Below are 25,750 nucleotides of genomic sequence, written 5' to 3'. Positions count from 1 at the left end.
GATAAAGAAATTTAATTTTTTTAGTGTGTATATTTGTGCTCGTGTGTGCCATGGAAGCTGAAGAAGGCATCAGAACCTCGGGAGCTGGGGTTATGGACCACTGTGAGCTGTCGATGTGGGTGCTGAGATCTGAAGTCAAGTGTGCTGGAAGAGCAGGAAGCTCTCTTAGTGGCTGAGCCACCTCTCTAGCCCAGTACATACATTTAAGACGTATTTAGTCATTTATCATATTTTCCTAGAAATAAGTCCTTGAGAGAAAAACGATGGGTTAAACACAAGCACATTTTAAGCTTAGATGCTGGGCATGTTCTCGGCTGCTGTGCCTTAAGTTCCCATCAGCACCGCCCCAGAGTGACTGCCAGCTGCACGTATTCATTATCGTTCAAAGGCGTCTTTGAAACTACTAGGAGAAAAACAACACATTTACAAGTTTTTCCTTTCTTGAAGGTCTGGAACGCAACAGCAGTTAACATGATTGCCTTAGTTCGTATTTGCTAGTACAAATGGGGCATTTTTGAAATTTAAGGATATACTGTGAATGAGAGTAGGAACCATAGTGTATACACGCTTATGTGTTTATTTCATGCTAAGGTGTACAGTCTAGCAGTAAAGCACCCCAGGACTGAGAGCTGAGAGTCTCCCAGTGTAGACAGCTCACACTGCAGACACACAGGACTGAGAGCTGAGAGTCTCCCAGTGAAGACAACTCACACTGCAGACACACTGCTCTCCTAGCCTGCATCGTGTTTTAGTGAGCAGAGAGCACGGGGGAGCATGGTGAACCCTAAGCATCACGGCTTCCACGTGTGTGCTTCTGTGCATTGCAGCTGATGTCCTCTTGATTCTGTTGTAACTGTGTGGTTTCTTAGAGCTCCTTGTAATTTAACAACAGAACCCTTCATTGTGTAAGTCATGAAGACATTTAGCCTAACGAGTATCTTACAATTAGTTCTGTGTATTTTTTGAGAAATAATATTTTAGCTATTAAGTGTTTGAGGTGAGTTAATAAATAATACTCCCTGTTATTTCTGCTTTTTGAGTTCAGGCACATAAGTCAAGAGCTAAAGGTAAAAATATAAGCAGCATTATCAGTAAAGTTTAGTTGGAGAAAGTATCAGTAGGTTTAAGGGAAATCAGCTTGCTGATAGTTACTACTGAAGTGGACAGTGGTACGTAACATTCCCTACTCTGCCAACAATACGGAGCGCCTGCCTTAGGTTATGGGCTCTCGCTCTAAGACAGTATGCAGAAGAGGAGGGTAAAATGTATGTGAAAGAGAAAAGGAACTGACTGAACCATACTCACCCAGCTCTTTCTCCTCAACTCCTCAACACATCACTCATCTCTTCCCTGGGAATGAATTAGTGAACATTCTCCATAAGAAAAACTGAAAAGCCAGGGGTAACAGTCCCTGAACATTAAATGTATTAATTTACACACCATTTTCTTCTAGGAAGCACCTCTGAAATATCCTTGAAAAAGAACAACCAGTAGTGGCTACTGTCATGGCAAGACTAACGTCATGGCAACAAGTAAAGGAGACATGTGTACAGTGCCCAGCTCATGTCACAGTGCTGGGCAGAGTCAGAGAGCAGGCACAACAGCCGATGCCTGCGCGGATGCCTTCCCAGGGCTGCTTTGTTTAACTCATATCCAGTCCTTTACCGTTTCCTTTCCTCTACTTTGTGATTGGCTTGATTTATTCCTTTTCCATCTTTGAGGCAAAAAGTTATTTATTTGTCTCCTTCATTTCTATAACAATATAGAAAGCTATGAGCTTTCCCGAGTACTGCTGGGGCCGGTTATCCATATTTGGTATTCTGTTGCTATTTATTTTAAATTTAATTCTATTGGACTCAGAGAGTGAAATTTGTGAGACTTCAATTGTCTGTACTTTCTGATATCTATTTTATGAGTGAGGGTGGTCCGCTTAGGTGAATGTTTTCTGTGCACCAGAAATGCATGTCTATTCATTCTGTAATTCCAAAAATGCCCTGCTCTACAAACACCAGTTACACCAAACTGACTGATGATATGTGAACAAACCCAAGCGAGTTCTTCACAACTGGCACTTTAATACAGATTATTTTTTATGTAGCTGAATAAAAAAGTCAGAATAAGTAATGGCTCTCTCTGTGTATCCTGTACCCGCATTACATTAACTATCAAATGTATTCTAAGATGTGTGAGAGGATGCATGTGCATGTCTCAGTGCCATGGAGGTCAGAGGACAGCTGCAGGAGCCAGTCTGCTTTCACCATGGGTGCAGAGACCAAACTCAAGTGTCAGATCTGGTGACAGTGCCTTTCCCTGCTAAGCCATCTCACTGACTCTGTGTAAGGCAGCATGAAACAATATGATGCTATTCTATCCAGAATTAAAGTTTAAAATTATATATTTAAGTTTATTTCTATTTTATGTGTATGGGTATTTTGCCTGCATATATGAAGTTCTTCACGATGCATGGTGTCCTCAGAGGCCAAAAGAGGGCACTGGGTCTCCTGGAGCCAGAGTTACTGACGACCATGAGCTGTCATGTGGGTGCTGGGAACCAAGTCAAGGTCTCGGGAAGAGCAGTGAGTATGTCAGTCACTGAACCCTCTCCCGTCCCAGTGAGGAAAATACAATACAATACAAAAAAGTCACTGGCCTGAGAAAAAGTCTGTTTAAAAACAAAATAAAAAACTATGGTATTTGTAATACCAAAATCTTAGAAGACATTTCACTTCTACCAAGTAGATGTGGAGACAGGACTGAGGTGCTTATCCCCACACACTGCTGCTTGTGTGGCTGTGGATGAGGCATCATGACTTTCAGTCTGCTTTCTTGTCAGAGCTCTTCCACACACCTAGACTAAATGAGGATTCTTCAGGGGTAAACAGTCCCTAGCTAAGACTGCTGCATTAGGTAAGCACTAATGTTTCTTCCATACTAGGAAAGTTAGGCAAAACTGATTTACTTCCCAGCACTGAAGACCTTCTCATTCAGGGAAAGCAACGTCTCTTTTGCATTAGAAATATTGCTATTTTTGCAGATACCTTTAATCCAAGCACCGGGGAGGCAGAGGCAGATGGATCTCTGAGGTCAAGGCCAGCCTGGTCTACAGAGCAAGTTCCAGGACAGCTAGGGCTACATAGAGAAACCCTGCCTCGAAAATCCAGGAAAAAAGCCATTTTAAAAATTAAGATGTATCAATTAGCTGCAACATAAGCAGATATACAGCTAGAAATCTATGTGTAGTAAGAGGGAGGGGAAGAATTTAAGGTTGCAGGAACATGAGTTGTCTGAGATGCTCAGATCAGCTCAACGTCTGATCTAGGGCAATTCATTAATTTCCTTCAGACCTTGAGAAGTTTTCACCGCAGTAAGACGAGGAAATTAGGAAGATTCTTCCAACTCAAGTCAAAACAAAATCCCCCAACACTATAATTCGACACTACTGATAAGATGTGAGTGTTAACTCTTTTTCTGTTGCTGTGCTGGGACTCTCTGAGGACGGCTGCCTGGGGCTCAGAGTCCAGCGTCAGGGTGCAGGGAGTGATGAGCCACGCTGCTTCTCAGCTCCCTCCTCCAGTGACAGTCCAGGACCCCACTAAGCAATGGTGTCGCCCACAGTGGGTGGGTCTGGCCACCTCGAGTAACAGTCAGGACAATCCCATCCCAGTCACGTTCAGAGACCCATTTCCCAGGTGACTCTAAACATCAAGGTGACAATGGAGATTAACTGTCACTGCCCTCTTTAAAAAAAACCCTCACAAAGGAACATAAATGTGGACAAGGAGGTTCCCTGGCAACACTGTGTTAGCCAGAGGCCTCTGTGAAGAGTAACTAAACATTCAATAGAAAACCAGCAGAAGAAACCTAACACACCCATACATGTTACTACAGAATCATATAAAAGACCAGGAGCTGACATGAAATGTCCTCCAACATATGAATAAGAACAGAAGATTGTGTATAACATGTTCTCATTTGACTATTAAAGCAGAGAACAATGAACACAGACACATGGATGTCTAAACACACATAAATTCTTGTTCATACAAAGGGTATTTGTATTTGCACATGCAGGAAATGGAAATAGTGCTGCTTTGGGGAGAGCTAATAGTCTGAGGCCAAAAAGGAACTTTTCATTTTAACCTTTCTAATGTCTAATTTTACTATATTAGCACTGTCAATAAAGAAAAGCCACATTTTTTTTATTTATTTAAAAATACTATTTCCTTTGGACACCACAGTAGGGCTGATCCTGTTGACAGGGCTCTGGTGAGCCAGCCTCAAGAACATGAGCATGGGAGAGCTGGCCCCACCCATGTGGTCCTGGCACAGCAACCCCCTCCCTGCAGCACATGGGAGTGATAGCCTTGGTGTCAAGAGAGCAGAGAGCTGGCTCTGGTCCTCACGGGCTGCAGCACTTGGGGAGAGCAGGGCAACACACTGGAGCTGGCTGGCCCTGGTGGTGTGGGTTCAGGAGAGAGCGGGAGAACTGGCCTGGCCCCTTGCTGCCTGCTGCACTGATGAGTTTGCCCGGGGCAGTGCTGGAGAGCTCACCTTGATGGTGGGGAAGAGGGGGAGCTGGTGGGCTGACCAACCCAGCTACCACCCAGGCCCAGAACCAGAGCTATGAGTTGACCCACCCAACAAACACCCCATCTGTGAACTGCTGGAGCACATGAAGGGGCCGGACCTGCAGATCCAAAGCTGCAGGATCTCCATGACACAGGGCAACAACAGGATCTCCACGAAGGGTCCCAGTGAGGATCCAGTATTGATAATGCAACAGAAACCAGAGGCTTCATTGCAATGAACACTTACAAGTAAAGCTGTGTGGACTAAAGGGTACTGTGGCTTCTGTGTCACACTCCAGCTTCCATGATGAAAGCTTTTTTTTTAAAACTTTTCTTATTTTATATTGAGGGGGAGGTTGCAAGGGCAGAGGATGCATACAAAGGTATGAGGAGATGAATGGGATCAGGATACAGGATATAAAATCCACGAAGAATCAATAAAAAGCTTAAAAAAAATACTACCTCACATGCTTTCGCTAAAAAAGTCTTATTTGTCAAATATTTGCTCTGGCAAAGATTATTATTCATGCATATATTTTCAAATTACCTTGAAAAGCCTGGGGAACACATCAGCTGGCTGTCCACGAATCACAAACAGACGAGAATTCAGCTTCCGTAGATTGGAATCCAGATCCTCAAGACACTGAAGCAAAAATCTAGAGAGAAAATATTATAAACCTTAAAATATGTATCTACAACGTATAAAATATTGTAACACTACATTCTACAAATGGCAAATGTGGACTCATCATTTTATTTACTGGTGACTCAGTATTCTCAGATGCCATACTGACAAGAGTTTTTTATTACATCATAATCTCCAACATTTTAAGCAAGTCCTGATTAAATCACTAATTTTCACTAAATAATCTAGTAAAAAATTAACTTGTAATCATAAAAAATATATAAATAAACATCAAAGCAATTAAATGAACTAGTTTCATTGTTCAAATCTAATAAAATGAAAATTTTTTATGGAAAAGTTACTTTAAGGAATCTAGAATATCTTTTATTGGGAAAAATGGAAACACTCTACTTGGTAACTCTGGATGTCTGAATAATTTAAGCATCTGGGGTGTGGTATGGTGCTACACAGCAGTAAACAGAGCATTTGAGAGATGACCTTAGAGCCACAAATTCAAGATCAGCCTCAATTATGTAACAAGTTTGCGGTCAGTCAGGGCTATAGGAGACCCTGATGCAAAAAACAAAACAGGCAAATGAGAGAAAATGAATACTTTGCTAGAGGACATTGCAATCACCTAGGAGAAACTATAATGTCCTTTTCTAAATCTAATAAAGCTTCTAATATAAGAAAAAGGAATAGATAGATGCTAAATCATATGCCATTAACTCGTGACTATAGAGAATACTAGGTTAATTTGAAACAAAGGTTTCATGGAGTGGGTGGGATCACACAGACTTCTTCAGCGAAGTAAGCAGAAATGAGATTTACAAATGACAGACACCTGGGAAAATTCTGGAGCAGTAGGGAAACTGCTTACTCTACATCTTCTGTTGCGAGGACACAGCATTTCTCAGGACACATCCAAAAGGGAGGCCTACTCTGGAAAGCCCAAGCTCATTATCCTTTAATTCCACCAGATTCTGCTCCTCTCAGCTGGGCAGATCTCAGTTTGTCTCTACTTTGTTCCTTCTATGTTCTTCGGGTTAAGGTTTCTTTTGTCTGCCCTCCCCATGAGCTACAACCTCACTGAGAAGCAGCTGTGAGGAAGAAGCCAGGCGGAAAGGAAGAACACACGGCAGAAACAAATGCTACAGGACGGTAGCCAAGGGCTAAGGGGAGCCATGGGATCCAATCTCCAGCGGCCAGCAGCCAACATCCCAACACAGCACAACATTTCTACCTCTGAAAGGTCACACACACGGCGCTGTGCTGAAGACTGCTCCGACTGGGGACTGTCTGTACTCTTTGTGCACTCTCTGCCTTCAGTACCTTGGTCTTGCTGGTATTTTATAACTAGCCATGAGTGACATAAGTGACTAGTTAGTCTGACATATGCCCTCTTTAGCAGCCTCCCATAGCTTTGGAGAACTTTGGAGAGCTCTCTATATCCACAGGTATACCCATGTAGATATGAAAGATAATCTTATCATTTCATCTTAACAAGTCTCATGGTGTTGTTAAACAAACAGGAAATAAAACATTGTTCTCCTTTTTTAAAATTTCAACTATCCCCTTTCTGTCTTGGTTTGGACTTACTTCCTAACACCTGAACCCCACCCCTGCGCACTACTACATGTCTTACTATTTTGAGAAAAGATTGCTGTTAGTAGATGCAGTGATACAAAAACATCTGAGGTTCATATTATTCACAAATATGCATAATTTAATAAGTGAGAAGTGTTCACAGGTAGTCATGCAATTTCTTGTGTTTTCTTAGCAAGATTGTTTTGGAGTTTGGGAGGACGTGGTCTTGTGTAGTTCAGGCCATCCTTGATCTTGTTGTGAAGTCAAGGATAGCTTCTAACTTCTGATCCTGGCTGCTGGGATTCTAAGTGCGTGCCACAGTGCTAGGCTTCTTTATATGGTGCTAGAGATTGAATCCAGCATGTGAGGCAAGCACTCTATCAATTCAGATACAGCTGCAGCCCCAGAAGAGATATTTAATTTTTACAACAATGGTTAGAGATTATTTATTTGCAGTATATGGCTCTGTGAGTAGACAGCCTGTTCATACCCATGAAGGGCAGAAGAGAGTGTCAGTGCCCGCCCCCAAAGTCTCCTCCTATTCCTTTGAGGCAGGGTCTCTCCCTGAATGGGATCTCACATTTAACTCTGCTATATTGGTGGCATTCAGTAAGCCTCAACAATCCTGTTTTTGCCTCCCTGAAGCACTGGCATGGCTGGTATTTGAGGGGTACCTTGTTATGTGTTGCTAGGATCTGAACTCTGGTCCTCATAATTGTGCAGTAAGTTACTAATGAGCCACGTCTCCAGCTCACCACTTCCCAAGGTATGTTTGAGATATCTTAGATGTAATAAAGATCATCAAAGATTTTTTTGATAAAATAAATGGAATGAAGTTTGCTTAAGTAAAAACAACAGAAAGCTCAAACTATCCCGTAGAGACAATCCAAGGCAGAGGGGATCTCTAAATCTTTGCTGTATCACTGAGCCCACACTTTCTACCAAAACTGGAAGTAAGTATTCTTCATACGGAATGTAATGATGGGAACATATCTATAACAAGCAAGGTGGGAAAAGAAAGAAAAATACCAAAAGGATATAATTAACTCATAAAATAAACAATCGAGTCTAGATTAACATCATGCATGTGAATTCATATTCATACACTCATATGAAAATGATAAACATGTATATACCACAAATACAGAAAAAACTATATGTGTATTTCTTTGGTTAAATAAAACTTATATGTATCAATTTATGTTTAGTTGTACATAAGGAAGTAACTGAAACATTACTTACCAGGGTATTTATTATATCTACCCTTGAGAAATGGAGTTTGAGTAGAGATAAAAATGCACTAATATCAAAATTGATTCCAGCACACATTCCTTCGGGGTAGGAAGGGTGAGACCTGATCTCCTGTACCTGGCTTACTGGTGCTAAACACCTTTAGAGAGCAAGAGGTAATTTCACGTTTCTCAGCATGCATTGCACAGATGTTCCATATTCTTCACAAATCTAGCAGTATGTATTATATACTAATCACCTGCAGAAAATCCTGAATTTCCTTGTCTATAAAATTGGAGTATAATAGGACACACATGGGAATTTTTGTGGAAGCTGAGTAAATTACCATATGTGAGGCTCTTAGAACAGTGTCTGTTACATGGTGAACATTATTATGTGTTACTGAATACTTGGTGTTCTATTTTTACTACAATAATGGTAGTTTTATCTCTTGCTTGTATTTATTGCGGTCTTAAAATAGCCCTGCCTACCAACAATCTCTGCCATCATAATCCATCTCAGTACACATTATCAGATCGCTTTGAGGCACAGATTCTTGTACAAAGGTCTTTGGGACTCATTTTTTATCCAATAAAAAGCAAAGTATGTTCTCAGTCACCATCCAATGGCTCCAGGTTCATCTTCTATCCCACGCCACTACTGTATGCACTAAACCAAGCTACTACTCTTCTGTACACAATTGTTCTCTTGAACATGTGATATCTTTCCTCACTCTGAAGGATTTTTGCCAATTCCCATCTCAAGTTTATACAAAGTCTGAAGTCTTAGAGCTGAAGTCACTTTCTCTCCTCTCTCAACTGTCCAGAAGAATGTATTTCATCACAAGCAAAGTTCAAATCATTCATTTTAGCAGAAAAACCTGCATGCAAACATGTATATGTACACACACACACACACACACACACACACACACACACACCTCTTTTCTGTGCATCTCCTGTATCTAATTTTTCATGCCGTGGCTTCCCTAACCGAGGTTTTATTTTATGTACCTGGCAAATGCCATCACCTCATGTCTTGCAGTCTACTGAGAAGACTGGAAGTAGGATAAGATGCCAGTACAGCTGTTTTACACAGGTCCTGAGAGGATTAGAAATATATAAAACCAACTGGTAGCACATGGCTGATATAAATTAAATGAAAGTCATTGTTACTTTCCCTTTAGAATAGTTTCTATTCTGAAGATGGGCAGGGAGGCATACACTTGTAATTCCAATACTCAAGAAATGAAGTAGAAGGATCCCAAGGCCAAGGGCTACATAGGCAGTCTGTCTGACCTGCCTTAAAGGAAAAGAGAGAAAAAGGAGAGTAATATCTATTTCTGAAAACAAACCCCATGTATATACATAGATAAACACTTGGGAATGGCAACAGGGAAGAATAAATTAGTTGGACGCCAGGCCTATACAGAATCTCACTGAATGTGTAACTCCACATGAATGTGACTGTGAACCAAGGTTTTATCTTCCCCAGTGACAAAGTCACTGCTATACAAATACCTATTTGTTAAAAAAGGACGATACAATTAAAACTCAAATCGACTGATCTCTGAGCCTGTAAGTCTGTGGTGGTGCTATATAAAAATAAACCATAAACAGTGTAGATTCATAGCAACAAGTCACTGAATAGAACAGTTTCTCTTTCGTGATAAATGAAAACCAGTATTTGAAAACTACATAAAATAACCCTTTGTCCTTAGCTTGGAACAGGATTACTCAAGAGTTCAGACTGTGTGCTCCACAGAACACATTATTTAAACACTCCTACATTATAAAGATAAGTGCCTTAAAACAGCACTGAACACCGAGCAGACAAATTTGACATATACTGCAGCCATGTGCTCCCACTGGAAGATCTGGTTGAAAATAGACTGGTTTTTAAATAGGCCAACTGTTAGTAAACTCACTACAACCCTTCACTGTACAAAGGCACAACTTAACTATAACACTGAATGAACCACTCTGAAATAAAGAGACAATAATGCACCTCCTTGTTTTAAATGTTTTAAGGAATTTTCCCTCTAAAAACCACTACCTTTTACTACTATAGAAGCGTACATGTAGTAACGTCCTTATGCCACTTCCAAAAGATGATTTCAACATGAATCAACAGAAATAGTTTCTAAAGTAGGTCATTGCTATAGCAACCAGTGGGTGGTTTAGCATACTCCCATCACAATGACCTACTTTCTAGTCTGTGCTAGAATAGCTTATATAACTAGTATTTCTAGTTCTGTCTATAAAATAGTCTGAAAAAAGCAAGGGCAAGATAAACATAACCCCACTGCTGCTGAAAACAAGGCATTATGAAGTCACGTGTGCACCCAGTACAAAGCCATCTGCTAACATTGGTGTTTCCACACTGTATTACACACTTGTCAGTACAAACTACTCTTAGAACTCCTAAACAAAACCATAGTGTTGACCTTACAGAATATAAACATCTCCTCTACATATGAAATGAAAGTTCAATATAGAAAAAATTAAAAAAAATCATAATTTGCATCTCTAAGTATGGAATAAGGTTTTTATATGCTCCATTTTCAGAGCTTTCTAATAAACTAGTGCTTTCATTTAGTCTGTCCAAAAATACATATTATGAAGGTTGATTCCCCAAGGATAACACTTAAGTACCTAATATAGATAAAATGTATCATGCAGGTGAGTTCTGCCCTTGTTAGGCTCAGAATTAAGAGCACACATCCACAGACTCTTATAAGAACCCAAAGCTATTTTTATAACAAATACTTTTAAATGCCCTGATTAAAATCTTAAAACAAAACTATTTATAGCTACCCCTTTCAGACCTTCCTACAAAGAGGTCAACAGAGGCAGAACAGGGCGTTGGTGTGTGGTCAGGCGACCAAGACGACTATGGCCACACAGCAACAGGGGAACAACACGCTCAGGCTCCAGGTTCAGTTCTCAAACATCAAAAGTGAAGAAATTAAAGTAATGAATGAAAATCAGAAGGCCAGGCCTGCAGTGCACACTCGCGAAGGTGGCACACAGGCGCACACTCGCGATGGTGGCACACAGGCGCACACTCGCGATGGTGGCACACTGGTGCACACGTGATGGTGGCACACAGGCGCACACACGCGATGGTGGCACACAGGCGCACACTCGCGATGGTGGCACACAGGCGCACACTCGCGATGGTGGCACACAGGCGCACACTCGCGATGGTGGCACACAGGCGCACACTCGCGATGGTGGCACACAGGCGCACACTTGCGATGGTGGCACACAGGCGCACACTCGCGATGGTGGCACACAGGCGCACACTCGCGATGGTGGCACACAGGCGCACACTCGCGATGGTGGCACACAGGCGCACACTCGCGATGGTGGCACACAGGCGCACACACGTGATGGTGGCACACAGGCACACACACGCGATGGTGGCACACAGGCACACAGGCGCACACTCGCGAAGGTGGCATACAGGCTACTGACAGAATTTAAATTCAGGGCCTGGAAACGTAGTGAAACCTTGACTGAACAAAGACATTACATAACAATTTTAAGTTCAAAAGCCGCAACACCAGATTGATGCAGTTGTATCACTGGCATCTTAAACAGGATGAGCACTATCATTATTGGTGACGCGATTCCCTGGAGCTTTAAGAAAGATTTATTAAAGTCTGAAGCTTTTGATATTAAAATTTCAAGAATCTAGTGATGGTTGAGGAGAACCTTTTAGTATCAATACAGTAATAGAGGCAGAGAAAGAGAAAGAAAAACCTGGATTTCAACAAAGGCCAGGTTTACCACTTTCCAATGTCCAGATAATTCCTGACATATAGTAGAAGTACCATACATAGCTACCTAATTAATCATCAAACATTAAGTAATGAGAAGGATTTTAAAGGCTTGACTCAGTAGTCAGTGGAGAGGTATGGCAGGGAGGGAATATTTGTTCCATGTCTATTTTGCTAAGTTCTAGTCATACAACCCTATAAAATATCCCATTAAGTAACTACAAATTTGGAAACTCATCATGTATGTTTTCCAATCTCAGCTATGAAATGAAATAAAAACTTTAGTTTGGGGCTAGTGAGATGTCTCAGTGGGTAGCAGCACTTGCTACCAAGCCTGAGGACCTGAGTTCAACCCCTGGGATCCACATGGGAGAAGGAGACAATGGATTGTGACACAGTTGAAAGGCCATTAGAACACCATGTGTGGAGTTGGTGGTGGTGGCGCACGCCTTTAATCCCAGTTCTCAGGAGACAGAGGCAGGTGGCTCTCTGTGAGTTCGAGACCAGCCTGGTTTACAAAGTGAGTTCTAGGACATCCAGGACTGTTACACAGAGAAACCCTGTCATGAAAATCCAAAATAAACAAACAAATAAAACGAACATGATGTGCTTTTATAAATGGATTAGTTCATTGATAGATTCATAAGTTGATGGAATTGTTGGGAAGTGGTAGAAACTAGGAAATGTGGCCTAGTTGGAAGAAATATACCATAGATTGCAGGGTATGGGGGAGATGTGCCTGAAAAGACAGTTCTTTTCCAGGTGTCCTCATTCTCCTAAGTTATCGTCTGGTCTCCTAACACAGGCTATGCAGTGTATGCATGTGTATATGTGCATGTGTGTGTACACACAAAGAAATGTTAAAAAAATTGGCTGGAAAAAAAAGAATTTAAGGAATGGAAAGATGGCCCAGCAGTTAAAAGCTAAGTTTACAACCAAAAAAAAAAAAAAGAATCAAAAAAAGAATTTACTATGGATGTGCCTGACTCCAAAGCTATGCTCTCTGCTTGCACAGCACCACTTCTATAGAGCATGCACTAACACAGAAGAGACTGAGGCAAGGACATCGTACCCTGACTCCATCTGTGTCCACCCAGACAGCTCTAGACCTAGGCAGCAACCTGAGGTTTCTGTGACTTTGGCCAGGGTCCAAATGTATTAACCAAAATAATTCATGCAAACCAAAATAACTAAAGAAGGTATATGAAACTAAAAGAACTTTATATGAACTAAAGAAGGTATTGTCATTTGATATCTAAAGTACTTGCTATGTTCTGCCAGACATGAACGTATCAAGGTTACTCTGACTCTCATCTAACTCTGATATAATTATGGTCATGTGGTTTTTGGCTTTAAAAATGCCAAATCCCTGAGTATAGGCACCAAGAGACTCTGAGGCGCAAGCTTGTTCTTCGTCATTGGTAAATTAAAAACTCATATGCTGACAGAGGTTTCTGTCCTGCCTGGTCCCGCAGCTGTTTAGTCCCAAAGAAACACAGAGGCCTGCATTAATTATAAACTGGCTGGCCTATCAGTTCAAGCTTCTTATTAACTCTTATATCTTACATTAACCCACAATTCTAGTCCGTGTTAGCCAAGTCTTGGTACCTTTTATCAGTAAGGCATTCTCATCCTGCTTCCTCTGTGTCTGGGTGACAACTGCTGCTGAGCCTTTCCTCTTCCCAGAATTGTCTTGTTCTGGTCTCCCCACCTAGACTTCCTGCCTGGCTCCTGGCCAATCAACATTTTATTAAACAAGTACAAGAGACAAATCTTTACAGGTAGAGGACCACTGTCCCACAGCACTCATATAATTTTAGCTGGCTTAGCCAGTGTGTTGTCTTTATCTCTCTAATACATCAGAAAGACTGACCTGACAGCTTTAAGGACATAAGATGACTACAACAGTTTTCTTTTCCCCTCGAGGAAGATGGGCACTGTATCAGTTCACTTTTTCTTTCTGTGATAAAATACCGTCAAAAAACAACTTAGGATATGAAGGCTGCATTTGGGCCACAGTTCCACAGAGTTCAGTCCACAGGCACCTTGCCTAAGCTAGAACATCATGGTAGGCAGCATGAGGTGAAGCAAAATGAGGCAGAAAGAAGGAAGACACCAGGAAAAGAACTGTCTTTTCAGGGCACATCCCACCCCTACTCCATGACGTCCTTCTTCCAACCAGACCACGTGCCCTAGCTTCTACTACTTTCCAATAATGCCATCAACTTATCAATCCAACAATGAACTAATCCATGTATAAAAGCACATCAGAGACCAACAGTTCAACACCTAAGCCACAGAGGTGTAAGGTAAAGGGAGAGTGAAGAACTTCCGTCATCTAAAATAATTCAAAATAAGTTATATTGACAAATATTTGCCCTGAGAATGTGTTATTGGATTGAAAATTTAAGAAATTGGGCTGGTGAGATGGTTCAGAGGTTAAGAGCATTGACTGCTCTTCCAGAGGTCCCAAGTTCAATTCCCAACAACTACTTGGTGGCTCACAACCATCTATAATGAGGTCTGGTGCCCTCTTCTGGCCTGCAGGCATACATGCAAACAGAACACTGTATACGTAACAAATATATCTTTTAAAAAAGAAAGAAAATTCAAGGAATTTATATCTTAGAAAACACTTCAAGCATTGCATTAATAGTAACAGGTTCGTAGTAATCTAGAATGCTAAAGTCTACCTATGCCTCTCTGTGATGCCCCAAACATCAACACACAAGACCTCTCCCTTCCACAAACATGCATGCACAAATAACATATCTTATCAAATTCCTAACTTCAATACATGCTACAGAGAAATCCCATCAAAAGTTCCACACAAAGAAAAGATCGATCACAAAATAGAGGAGAATCACTTGATTTGCAAATAAGAGATCTGAAAATAATTGAGAACTTTTTGGAGCTCATGAAAGGTACTAATTAAGAAACACATGAATCTCAAGCAAGGTAACAGAGAAAGATTTATGAAGGTGTTTGGGGAAGGGAAGAACTAGAAGAAATAAAATCAATATAGAAAATGAAGCAAGATATGGAGAGGAGGATGTGGTGGTAATTTAGAAAAGGCCTAGATCTGAAAAACAACGAAGATACACCTAAAACGTGTTGACTGTACCATAAGTGGTGATGTATTGGTCAGTCTTACCTCACCACAGCAAATGTCCTCGACAACTAACTTTGTAAAGAGAAGCGGTGTATTTAGATCACAGTCTTGGAGGGACAGCACTAATGTTTGGGCCTCTGCGCTATGGACCGTGGTGGGAGTGTAGAGGACCATGAGTCAGAGCTGGGAGTCAGAAAGGATGAAAACATGGGTGTGGCCCTACAGTCGCCCCCTCCCAGGACTTCCTATAGACGCTACCCCCAAAGGCTCCCCCCACAACAGCACCTGTGTGTGGACTAAGTCTGCAGCCATGGAACTTTTGGGGGGAACACATAACCCAATGTCTACATCACAGCAGAAGGAAAGAAATATATCAGTTTAAATGATAACTAGAAAAGATTTTAAATTACATTAGAAAAACACCAGGAATCCCTTAAAAAGTAGAAAAAGGAAATTATAAAGATGTGAAAATAGAATACAAATTTATAAAAATAGAAAAAAGGTCAAAGTTATCATATGAAGAAACAATATAAATAGTAAAACAAAAGTAATATAAAAAGTATGGTGGCTCATGCCTATAATCCCAGAACTTGGGCAGCTGAGGCAGGACAGTTACTATGAGTTCGAGGGCACCTTGTCAAAAAAAAGAAAGAAAGAAAGAAAAGAAAAACAAAACAAAATAATAAACTTATGGTAAAAGTAATTAAGAAAATAAGAGAGGGCAAAATAAGCAATATTAAGAAAAAAAGGCATAATCTCAGATACAGGTGGCTTTAAATTAAAAGATACTATGAAGAAATTTTATGCAAATAAATTAAAAACTTAAGGGCCTGTGGGAGATGGCTCACTCAGCAGTCATGAAGACCTAAGTCTGCAGTCCCAGTGCTGTGGAGCAGGGAACACAAGGATCACCCTGTCTAACCCGACTGGTGAGCTGCAGGTTCAGTGAGAGACCCTGTCTCAGAAAACAGGGTGGAGAGCAATTCTAAAGGATGCTCAACATTGGCCTGTGGCCTCCATATGCACATGTACACACATGACACACACACACACACACACACACACACAGAGAGAGAGAGAGAGAGAGAGAGAGAGAGAGAGAGAGAGAGAGAAACACGTGGATAAAAATAAAAAACTTAAGATGAATAAGTTCCTTACTAAACATGACCTGAAGAAATATAAAATTTGCCCAAACGGACTTGAGTGCACAAAGAACATGTAAGATGGCCCCAGTAGCTATAAAGGACATTGAAGCCAGGGGTGGTGGCACACATGAGGCAAGAGAATTGTGAGAGACTAGACAGTGTGGACAGGATTCCATAGCCAAGCACAACAACGAACAAACAGTCAGAGCTGGCATGGTAGACTGTGCCTCAATCCGTTTCTCAGACGGAAGAGACAGAACGACTAGGAATTCACAGTCAGCCTGGCCTACATGAGACATCTCAAAAAAATGGGAAAAATTAAACAAAAATCAATAGTTAAAAAGTTACAAAGAAATCACAGCTTTATAGGCAAACTTCAATCAAACATTCAAGGAATAGATATTTTTAATTTTATAGAGGTTCTTGTTTCATACAGAGGACAGATAAAAAAACTAAAATTTTCTTATTCCTTTGTGATCTCAAAAAACAACACAGCTATTTATAATCTAGAAATTATACTCCTTGTCTAATTTTAGACACCACTGCATTGTGACTCCAAAGTCAGGTTACAGCAAGTATAACATGCACTTCTAGGCTTTAGAGGACTTAGTACTAAATAGCATCTGCCTATCGTGCTTAAAAGCATGATGCCCTAGATCTAAGTCTGATGCTTTCTGTCTGACTTGAAACTTCTGGCCTTCAGGTTAATAATAATAAAAATATTCTACCCTTTCGAGGCCAGCCTGGTCTACAAGAGCTAGTTCCAGGACAGGCTCTAAAAAAGCTGCAGAGAAACCCTGTCTTGAAAAACCAAAAAAAAAAAAAAAAAAAAAATTCTACCTTTAAAAATCCAAAACCAGCATAAGTTGGTTTGCTGAAGATTTGACAAATGGCCAAGATCTTATAATAAAAAGTTCTCCATCAGAGAAATATAAATCAAAACTATAATGAAATATCATCTTTCTTACTACGTGGTGGTGGCACACAGCTTTAATCTCAGCACTGGGGAGGCACAGGTAGGCAGATCTCTGAGTTTGAGGCCAGCCTGGTCTACAGAGCGAGTTCTAGACAGGTTTCAAAGCTACAGAGAAATCCTGTCTCGAGACCCTCCCCCACCCCAAAAAGAAAAATATCTCCTTTCCCTAAATAGAGTCGCTATTATCAAGAAGATAAAAATAACAAATTCTGGCAAGGACAAGGAAGAAGCATCAAGTGAGATGATCCAGACACACTGAGATGCATGTGGGGGCTCAACAGTTGGTTCACACAAGAGCAGGCTAGAACGATGGCCATAGAAGGACAGCTCCGGCGTGCAGTCAGGTGTCTACCTATAGCTTACAGTAATTACTGTACAGGTCATAGAGAGCCAAAGGGGAAAAATTTAAAGGCTCTCAAAGAAACAATAGGTGTTGAAAGTGTAAGTATGTTAATGCGATTTGGTCATTACATACTGTATGCATGTATAGTGATTATGTGCTATTATTTATATAATTTAGTTTCTTAATTGAAGGAGGCTGGCATACATTTTACAAAACAAAATAGAGCCAATGAGACACAAATGTAAAGAAGACATGAAAAATATAGTAAAAACATCTAACATAAACAAATGGATGTTTAAAAGGAGAAAAGAGAACCACCAGGGTTGTATCAGAAAGGCGATACCTGGAACATGTTCTACCTGACAAAAGACACTGACACAAAGTTTCAGAAAGCTGGACATGTCCATACGGAGTTAACAGAGTAATACAAAAATTATCATTTAAAATATTGTACAGCATCAGACAAAGGGAATTTTTAAAGCCAGACGAAGATGGTATGTTGACCTCACAGAATTAATATTGGGAGCAACAGCTGATCACACACTTCTAGTATGCAGGAAAAAAATAACTGTCATCTTATACTTATCCTATATCATACTGTAAAAAAGATGGGATCTGGTATGGGTGAGAAATTTATGACCACCCATAACTTATGTTAAATGCTTGATTACCAATTTATGGAACTATTGGGAGGCGGGAGAACTTTTTTGGATATTGGGCCTTTTTATAGGTAAAGATTACTAAGGGGACACTTGTGACCTGACCTCCTCTCCCCTACAAAGGGGACACTTGTGACCTGACCTCCTCTCCCTCTCCCTCCTGTGGTCTCCTAGACACTGTACGGTCACTGACCCCTTTGCTCTAACACACAGTCCCTTCCTGCCATTCTACACTGACCTAGGTCTGATCCCTGGGACCACAACTATGACCTGAAGTGTCTGAAACCACGAACTACAGGCAAAATTCCCTCAGCTAATTTGGTTCTCAGTGTGCTGGTATGATGGACTCAAGGGCAGTGTCTTCAGACAAAAGATGAAGGAGCGTGCCCCTAGATCCTCCGCTAGAGGGAACTCTACAGTTGGTGCAGATAAAGGAAAGTGATCCCAGGTTTCCATTCGCGGTCTGACATGTGAGGAGAAAGAAGAACGAAGAGCATGGTAAATGCACACAGAAGTCATCACTGGCTTTATAAACAAGGAGCAGATCAAAATAACTAGAAATACATACCCATCAGAAGGAGGCCAATCAATGCGCAATTTAAACGTATTTTATTACCCAATAAAGGAGCAAATTATTTTTTAACTGTAGACATGGATTGATATGAATTTGATATTAACAGTGAATAGTTAAGATAATGTATACTTTCTAAAATAGTAGAAAGATTAATAAAATTTAATTCAATAAAATTAAAATAACAGAGATAAAACAACAGAACATGAATGATAAAAAAGAAAATATGAAATAAGATCATTGACATATAGCTGCAGAGATGGCTCAGCAGTAAGAGCACTTGCTGCTCTTGCAGAGGTGGCTAATCTTTATGCCAATTTCGACTGGATTTAGAATCACCTGGGAGACTGTGAGACATCTGGTGTGTCTGTGAGGCACTTTTAGTAATGATGATGAAGACCCAGCCTGAATGGGAGGAAAGAAGCAGTGGCACTCCTATCTCGCTTCCTGGCTTCCACCATGTAACTGCTCTGAGAGTCACCCCCTTGCCGCGATGGACTGACATCTCTGAAGTTGTTCTGTTGGGGCAGTCACAACAGTGAGAGAGTGAGGATAACACTGAGTGAAGCTACCAAGACTAGGTAGAGAAGATCTGGACAATACACGCCAACCCTGGCCTAGTGGGGGAAGAATCAAAGCAGGTCCTCCTTAATAACCTCTCTGTGTGTGTATCTGGAATATATGAGCATATTTCCATATATATGGAATAAAGTATACATATAGGCCATTTTATCTGAGTATATGTTAGATCATTAAAAGCAAAACATTTGTTAAAGAACTGAAATAATACATGGCAAATTTCATAATTTCTTGTACTTAAGTTGAAAAATCGTATTAAAAAGTTAACTAGAAAAATCTGTAATAAAAAAAAGAAAAATTTGTAATGAGCAGGGCAATGGTGGCACATGCCTTTAATCCCAGCACTTGGGAAGCAGAGGCAGGTGGATCTCTGTGAGTTCGAGGACAGCCTGGTCTACAGAGTGAGTTCCAGGACAGGCTCCATAGCTACTGGGAAACCCTCTCTTGAACAAAAAAATCTGTAATGTCATAGAAATTTTAAGTATATAATCAATGTTTCTAAATCACTAATCAAAAGAAACAAGAATAATAAACTTTACAAAGTTATTTGGAAATTCTTAACAATGAAACTCACATAAAAAGACTGTGAGCTACAGTTATAAAGTCAAGCAGAAGAACACTTAATGCTGACCCTAGAAAAATGAAAAGGCTAAGAACTTATCTTAGTAAGTACAATAGGCTATTTTAATCCTAACAGCATTTCAGTAAATCAGAGTACCAAAAGGAAGTAAGACAGAAGAGCCTACTGAGAATAACAAAATGCATGGGGCTGATGGCTACAGCTCAGAGGTAGAATCCTACTTGCCTAGGGATGCGAGGATATGGATTCAATCCCTAACCCCAGGAAACAAATGAGGAAGAAACCACTACAAAAAAACCCAATAGAAAAGAACAGGGAATTTAGTTTTCAAAAGATCTTTAACTAACATCAAATCAAAACAAAGAGAAAAAACAAATAAAAATTACTAAAAATGGAAAGGGGCCAAGCTGGTGGTGCGTATCTTTAATCCCAGCAATGTATTCAGGAGGCAAAGGCAAGTGGATCTTTGTAAGTTCAAGGCTTGGTCTACAGAGTGAGTTCCAGGACAACCAGAGTTTCATGGTGACTTCCTAAATATGAGCTGAACAAGGACAACAACAACAGCAGACATGCTAAGAAAAGCCACGAGGCCTACACTAAGAACTACAGGCAACTAAGGAATGTTGAGTTTGGGATAAACAGTCTTACCCAAGGAAGAAGAGCACACCCATGGTTACTCAGTACCAATGGTCATTCCTAAAAATCTACATCCAGGTAACATGACACAGACAGAGCAAGCAGTATTTATGTATTTAGGAATGGGTGTATACATAAACACGCACAACACATGCATACACATACACATAGATGTAAGTAACAACAATTCCTGAAATAAAGAGGCCATGGGGGAGAATCTGGGGGAAATTGGGGACTAGGAAAACATGATCAAAATAAATGCAAACAAATTCTTTCATAAAGAAAGAAGGAAGAAAGAGGCTATAAGTGTGGAAGAGGAAGGACATCAACAAAAGGGTGTATGGGAGGGTTTGGAGGAAAGAAAAGGGGAAAATGTTGTAATTATATTATGATCTCAAAAAATAAAAGAAATAATTAAAATTTTTATAATAAAAAAGAAAATGAACCCTGTCTCGAAAAACCAAAAAAAAAAAAAAAAAAGAAAATGAAAAGGGAAAATAAGTATAGATAATACATTTAAGTCAAACACATTAAAAAGTCAAATGTATTCAATTTTAATATTAACCACGTGATTTAGGGCAATCTTGGCACTGAAACAGAAATGACAATAGATACATAAAACACCTCCTAATGGCAGCTAAGAGCTAACAAAACAAGGGGTCACAAACAAAGAGTGAGCAGTGTGTGCAGTCAGTGTCTGCCCTGACCGGTGCTGATCCCAGAGGACCTGAACTGCTGGCTCTGAAGGCTTCACAACACAAGGGGGACAAAGTCAAGACTGAGCACCACAGTAGACATAAAGTCTAAATGAAAGCATTTGAAACATTAAGCCAACACTTCTAAAAGCCCCACATACACAATAGGGAAGGGTGAGGCAGAAGTAATGTCTCCATGCTTTATGGTGAAATTTCCTTGGCTCTTTGAATCAAGGGGGAGGGGTAAACTGGAAAGCACTGACCAACTCTTGAGTGGATTTACAGCCCAAAATTTAATTTTAAGGGTGCGACAAGAACTTTAAGTCTTTGAAGAAAAAAAATGAAAGAAGATACCAAAAAGATGAGTATGTTGTGTACTCACTCATAAGTGGCTATAAACAAAGGACATGGAGCCTATAGTTTATGATCTTAAAGAAGCTAAGTAACAAGTTAAACTCTAAGAAAAACATAGATAGGTCCACCTGGAAAGTCGAAATAGACAAGATCACCTGACAAAATTGTGATCATAGGGGTGGGGAGAGAAGGGAGGGTGGAAGGGAAAGAGGAGGAGAGAAGGGGAGGTGAGAGGAGAACTTGAGGGAACGGGATAGTTGAGGTGGAGGAAGGACAGAGATGAGAGTAAAGAAAAAGATATTTTGATTGAGGGAGCCATTATGGTTCTAGCAAGAAACCTGATTCTAGAAAAATGCCAGGAATCCACAAGGATGACCCCAGCTAAGAAACTAAGCAATAGAGGAGAGGGGGCCTGAACTGGACTTGTCCTGTAGTCAGACTGATGAATACCTTAAATGTCACCATAGAACCTTCATCCAGCAACTGATGGAAACAGAGGCAGAGACCCGCATGGAGCAATGGACTGAGCTCCCAAAGTCCAGCTGAAGAGTGGGAGGAGTGGGAGGTCAAGACCATGATTGGGACACTCACTGAAACAGTCTGCCTGAGCTAATTAAGAGCTCACCAACTCCAGCCAGGCAGGGAAGGAACCAGCATAGGACCAAACTAGTCCCTCTGGATGTGGGTGGCAGTTACATGGCTGGGGCAGATTGAGGGGCCACTGGCCATGGCACCAGGATTTATACCTGCTGCTTGTACTGGCTTTTTGGGAAACTATTCTCTTTGGATGGATGCCTTGCTCAGCCTAGACATAGTAGGGAAGGCCTTGGACCTTCCCCAAAGCAATGTGCCTTACCTTCTCTGAGGAGTGGATGGGGAGTACAGGGGAGGGGGAGACAAGCAGGGGGTGGTGTGTGTATAAGTGGAGAGAATGGGAGAAGGAGAGGAAGTGGAAATTGGGTTGGCATCTATAATGAAAAAAGATAGTTTGTTTTCTTTTTTTTTTGAGACAGGGTTTCTCTGTAGCTTTGGAGCCTGTCCTGGAACTAGCTCTTGTAGACCAGGCTGGTCTCGAACTCACAGAAATCCGCTTACCTCTGCCTCCCGAGTGCTGGGATTAAAGGCATGCACCACCACTGCCCGGCTCAGTTTGTTTTCTTTTAAAAAAAATAAAAATAAAATAAAATAAAGAAAAAATTAAATATATACATTACTTAATTTAAAGACAGAGATAAAAATAACTTAAAATGCCCTGGAGTGGAGTCAGTAACTCTATTACCTCTAAAAGTTTAAACTCTCTCCAGTTTAAACACCCTTTGTACCTCTGTATAGTTCCAAATTTTTTCAAACACTGTATGAAAATTTTCAATGTGACTATGAGTTGGGCGCAGATGACAGCTTACCTATTAAGTAGTAATCATTCTTGATAGTAACAATGGAATTTAAGAGAGGACACAGTATTTTTAATAAGCTGAAAACAAACCCAGCAACTTAAAGCTCTATATTCATCAAAATAGCCTTCAATAATTAAAAAAAATACAATATAACACATTTTGATAAAAAACATTTTTCTTCAAAAGATGTCATTGAAGGAAATTCTAAATTCTATGTTTCAGGCAAACAAAAAGATCTTTTTCACAAAAAAAAAGATCACAGATGATTATAAGGTGTGCAAGAAAAGATAAAAAGGAAAGAAAACCACCTTCCAAGTACTCACAATATAGCAAGAAATAGTTACAAAAGCACCCAACACACTATAAAATACTGTACAATATTTAATACTTCTGTAGACAAGACTAAAAAACATGAATTGATGAGACAATCATAAAAGCAGAATAAAAAAGCTCAAAAAAATGCCAAGTGGAACAATTCCTGCGACGCAAACATGAAAATTATGTTATGTGCTTTGGTAAGATATGTGTATGCTCTGAGTTTATATCTGGAAGCGTGCCGTCTAATCTGCTGGCATTAAGTGGTAGCAGACCTTCAGGAGGAAGGCCCGGCTAGAAGCTAAGTCATGGGTCCTGCACTTTCTCAGGGATTAATTTAGCTCTCGTGAGATCAAGTTGGTTTTCATGAGAGCAAGCGGTCACAAAGCAAGGCCACCTGACACACGTGGTCTCTTCTGCCTGTAGTCATTTCCCTTTGTGCTCTTCACCCAGGTTATGACACCAGGCAGGGAAGGTAGGAGCCCTGTGAGGACAGCACCATACCTTTATATAGTGTCCAGTATTTTATAATAGCAATATATAACACACGAAGATGGATAAACCGGTGAATCAGAAAGCAGTACAACACACAGCTTAAAAAGATAAAGTCTGTCTATCCAATTACGAATGAGAAAACTGGTTGAGATAGAGAAGTAACACAATACCTCTTTCTATCCCCATGAGCTTTCTTATAGGCCCAAAGCTTGAAGATGAGAGAATCAGCTCATAATCAAGTAAAATTAACAAGAACTTTAATGCGTTAGGAATTTTAAAAATGAATTTTAAGTGTGAAATTGTTAATAATGCTATTTATTATGTGTGCATACATACATACATACATACATGTGCACATGTGCGTGTACAAGTCAGAGATCAACACTGGGTGTCTTGTTCTACCGCCTTCCACCTAGTTTGAGACAAAATCTCCCTTTGACCCTAGAGCTAACTAAAGTCATGTCTTGGCTGGCCAGCCAGCAAGGTCCAGAGATCAGTCTGTCTTGCCTCGTCTCTTCACTCCCCAGCCATGGGTATACAGATACATGTGCCTGGCTGTTACATGGGTGTGGAAGATCCTTTGACCCACTGGCCCATCTCCTCAGCACCTAGGGGCACAGTTTTTAATCAGGGTAGGGAAGGGGGGGGGAGCCTCACCCTAGGAACTATTTGACAGATGGAGGTCTGGAACTGAAGGAGTACAAACTGAAACAAAGTGTTGGTTGGTTTTAAACATTCAAAAGACTGAAGAGGGCTATGAGTGAATTTTCTGTGGTAAAAAGATATGTTGTTTGTTATAATTGGGATTGCTGTTATCTGGACATTATCAGTTTATCAAAAGCCAGCAAATTATATAGATTTAGGACCTGACGCAGGCAAATGTAAGAGACCTGCATTTGGTTTCAGGTCATGCACTTGGCAGCCTAGTTCCTTCAGCTATGGGTAGCACACAGTCTTCTCCAACAATGCAGCTCCCAATTCATCATCTTACTCCTTGAATAACCAACTTAGTAACTGTTCTGGACATTATTCTACACCTTTACATCATGTGTGTGTGTGTGTGTGTGTGTGTGTGTGTGTGTGTGTGCATGCACGTGTAGCTATAGTCTATATTTTGACATCCACAGTACATATGGCTCCTCTCTGTGCTGCTATAGTCCACACTGGTAATCACTCTACTTCACTGGGACGTGGCAAGGTCATTCTAACCTGGCTCCTCAGTGCTGAGTGAGGTGGAGCTGGTCGTCTTAGAATGCAGGCTTGTGACACGGTGACACAGTCAGGCAGATCCAGACATGGACTTTGACCTCCTGCAGCCATTTAGATGAAAACTCAGGAGGAGTTTCTCTTTTGCAGAAGGAATTATAGAGAGGTTGAAAACAAAAGGAAGAAGTTGGGGGAGCAAGGAGCAATTTCTAATTAACCCTTACGATCATGTTAGCAGAGAGATTAGAATTTCACAAAAGATTTGGGTTTAACTATTTATGTGTGCAGAAATGGTTCGCCTGCACTTGTGTGTAGCAGGTGTGAGCAGTGCCCGTGGAGGTCACAAGGGCATCAGATCCCCTAAAACTAGAGTTACAGATGATCTGTAACTCTGTGATCTGCATGTGGGCTGCGGGAAACCAAACCCAGATCTGCATGATCTACAAGCATTCTTAACCACTGAGTCATCTCTCCAGCTCCATAAGATGACAATTCAAAAAATTTCATTTCATTATTATTTTTGTAGTGTTGATTATCAAACCCAGAGCCTCATACCTGGGTAGGCATTCTGTAACTAATAGCTACCCCAGCCCTGTGACATGTTTTTAAAACTGCATTTATCTGTAATGGATACTCTCTAGTTGTTTTCAAATAGACATTGATGCATATATTCTATAGTGGATGCTGTGTGCCTTTTAAAAAGCTACACCTCCATCCCCTTTCTTGCTAAAACAATCCGCATCCTACTTATTCAGCACGAGACTGCTTTCTTGCTTTGTTTATTGAGACTAGGTCTTGCTATGTTACCCAGAATACCCTGGAAATTGCTTCAAACTTCCCGCCTCAGCCTGAGTGATGCTGCTACAGATGTATGTGCACCAGCACACCACTGAGAG

The 25,750-nt window shown here is 40.7% G+C and overlaps 1 protein-coding gene across 1 annotated transcript in view; it reads right to left on the bottom strand.

Annotated features, from left to right (window-relative positions):
• Nucleotides 1–25,750, bottom strand: part of Cry1 (cryptochrome circadian regulator 1) — a 49,808-nt gene that overhangs the window by 17,129 nt on the left and 6,929 nt on the right. Inside the window, exon 2 of the mRNA XM_038314736.1 lies at nt 5,116–5,224. Within this exon, the coding sequence (XP_038170664.1) occupies nt 5,116–5,224 (109 nt within the window). The remainder of the gene's footprint in view (nt 1–5,115; nt 5,225–25,750) is intronic.

This window comes from Arvicola amphibius, chromosome 17, assembly GCF_903992535.2.
Source record: "Arvicola amphibius chromosome 17, mArvAmp1.2, whole genome shotgun sequence".
In the NCBI taxonomy this organism is placed as follows: Eukaryota; Metazoa; Chordata; class Mammalia; order Rodentia; family Cricetidae; genus Arvicola; species Arvicola amphibius.
This window is presented reverse-complemented; position numbering and strand designations above follow the sequence as displayed.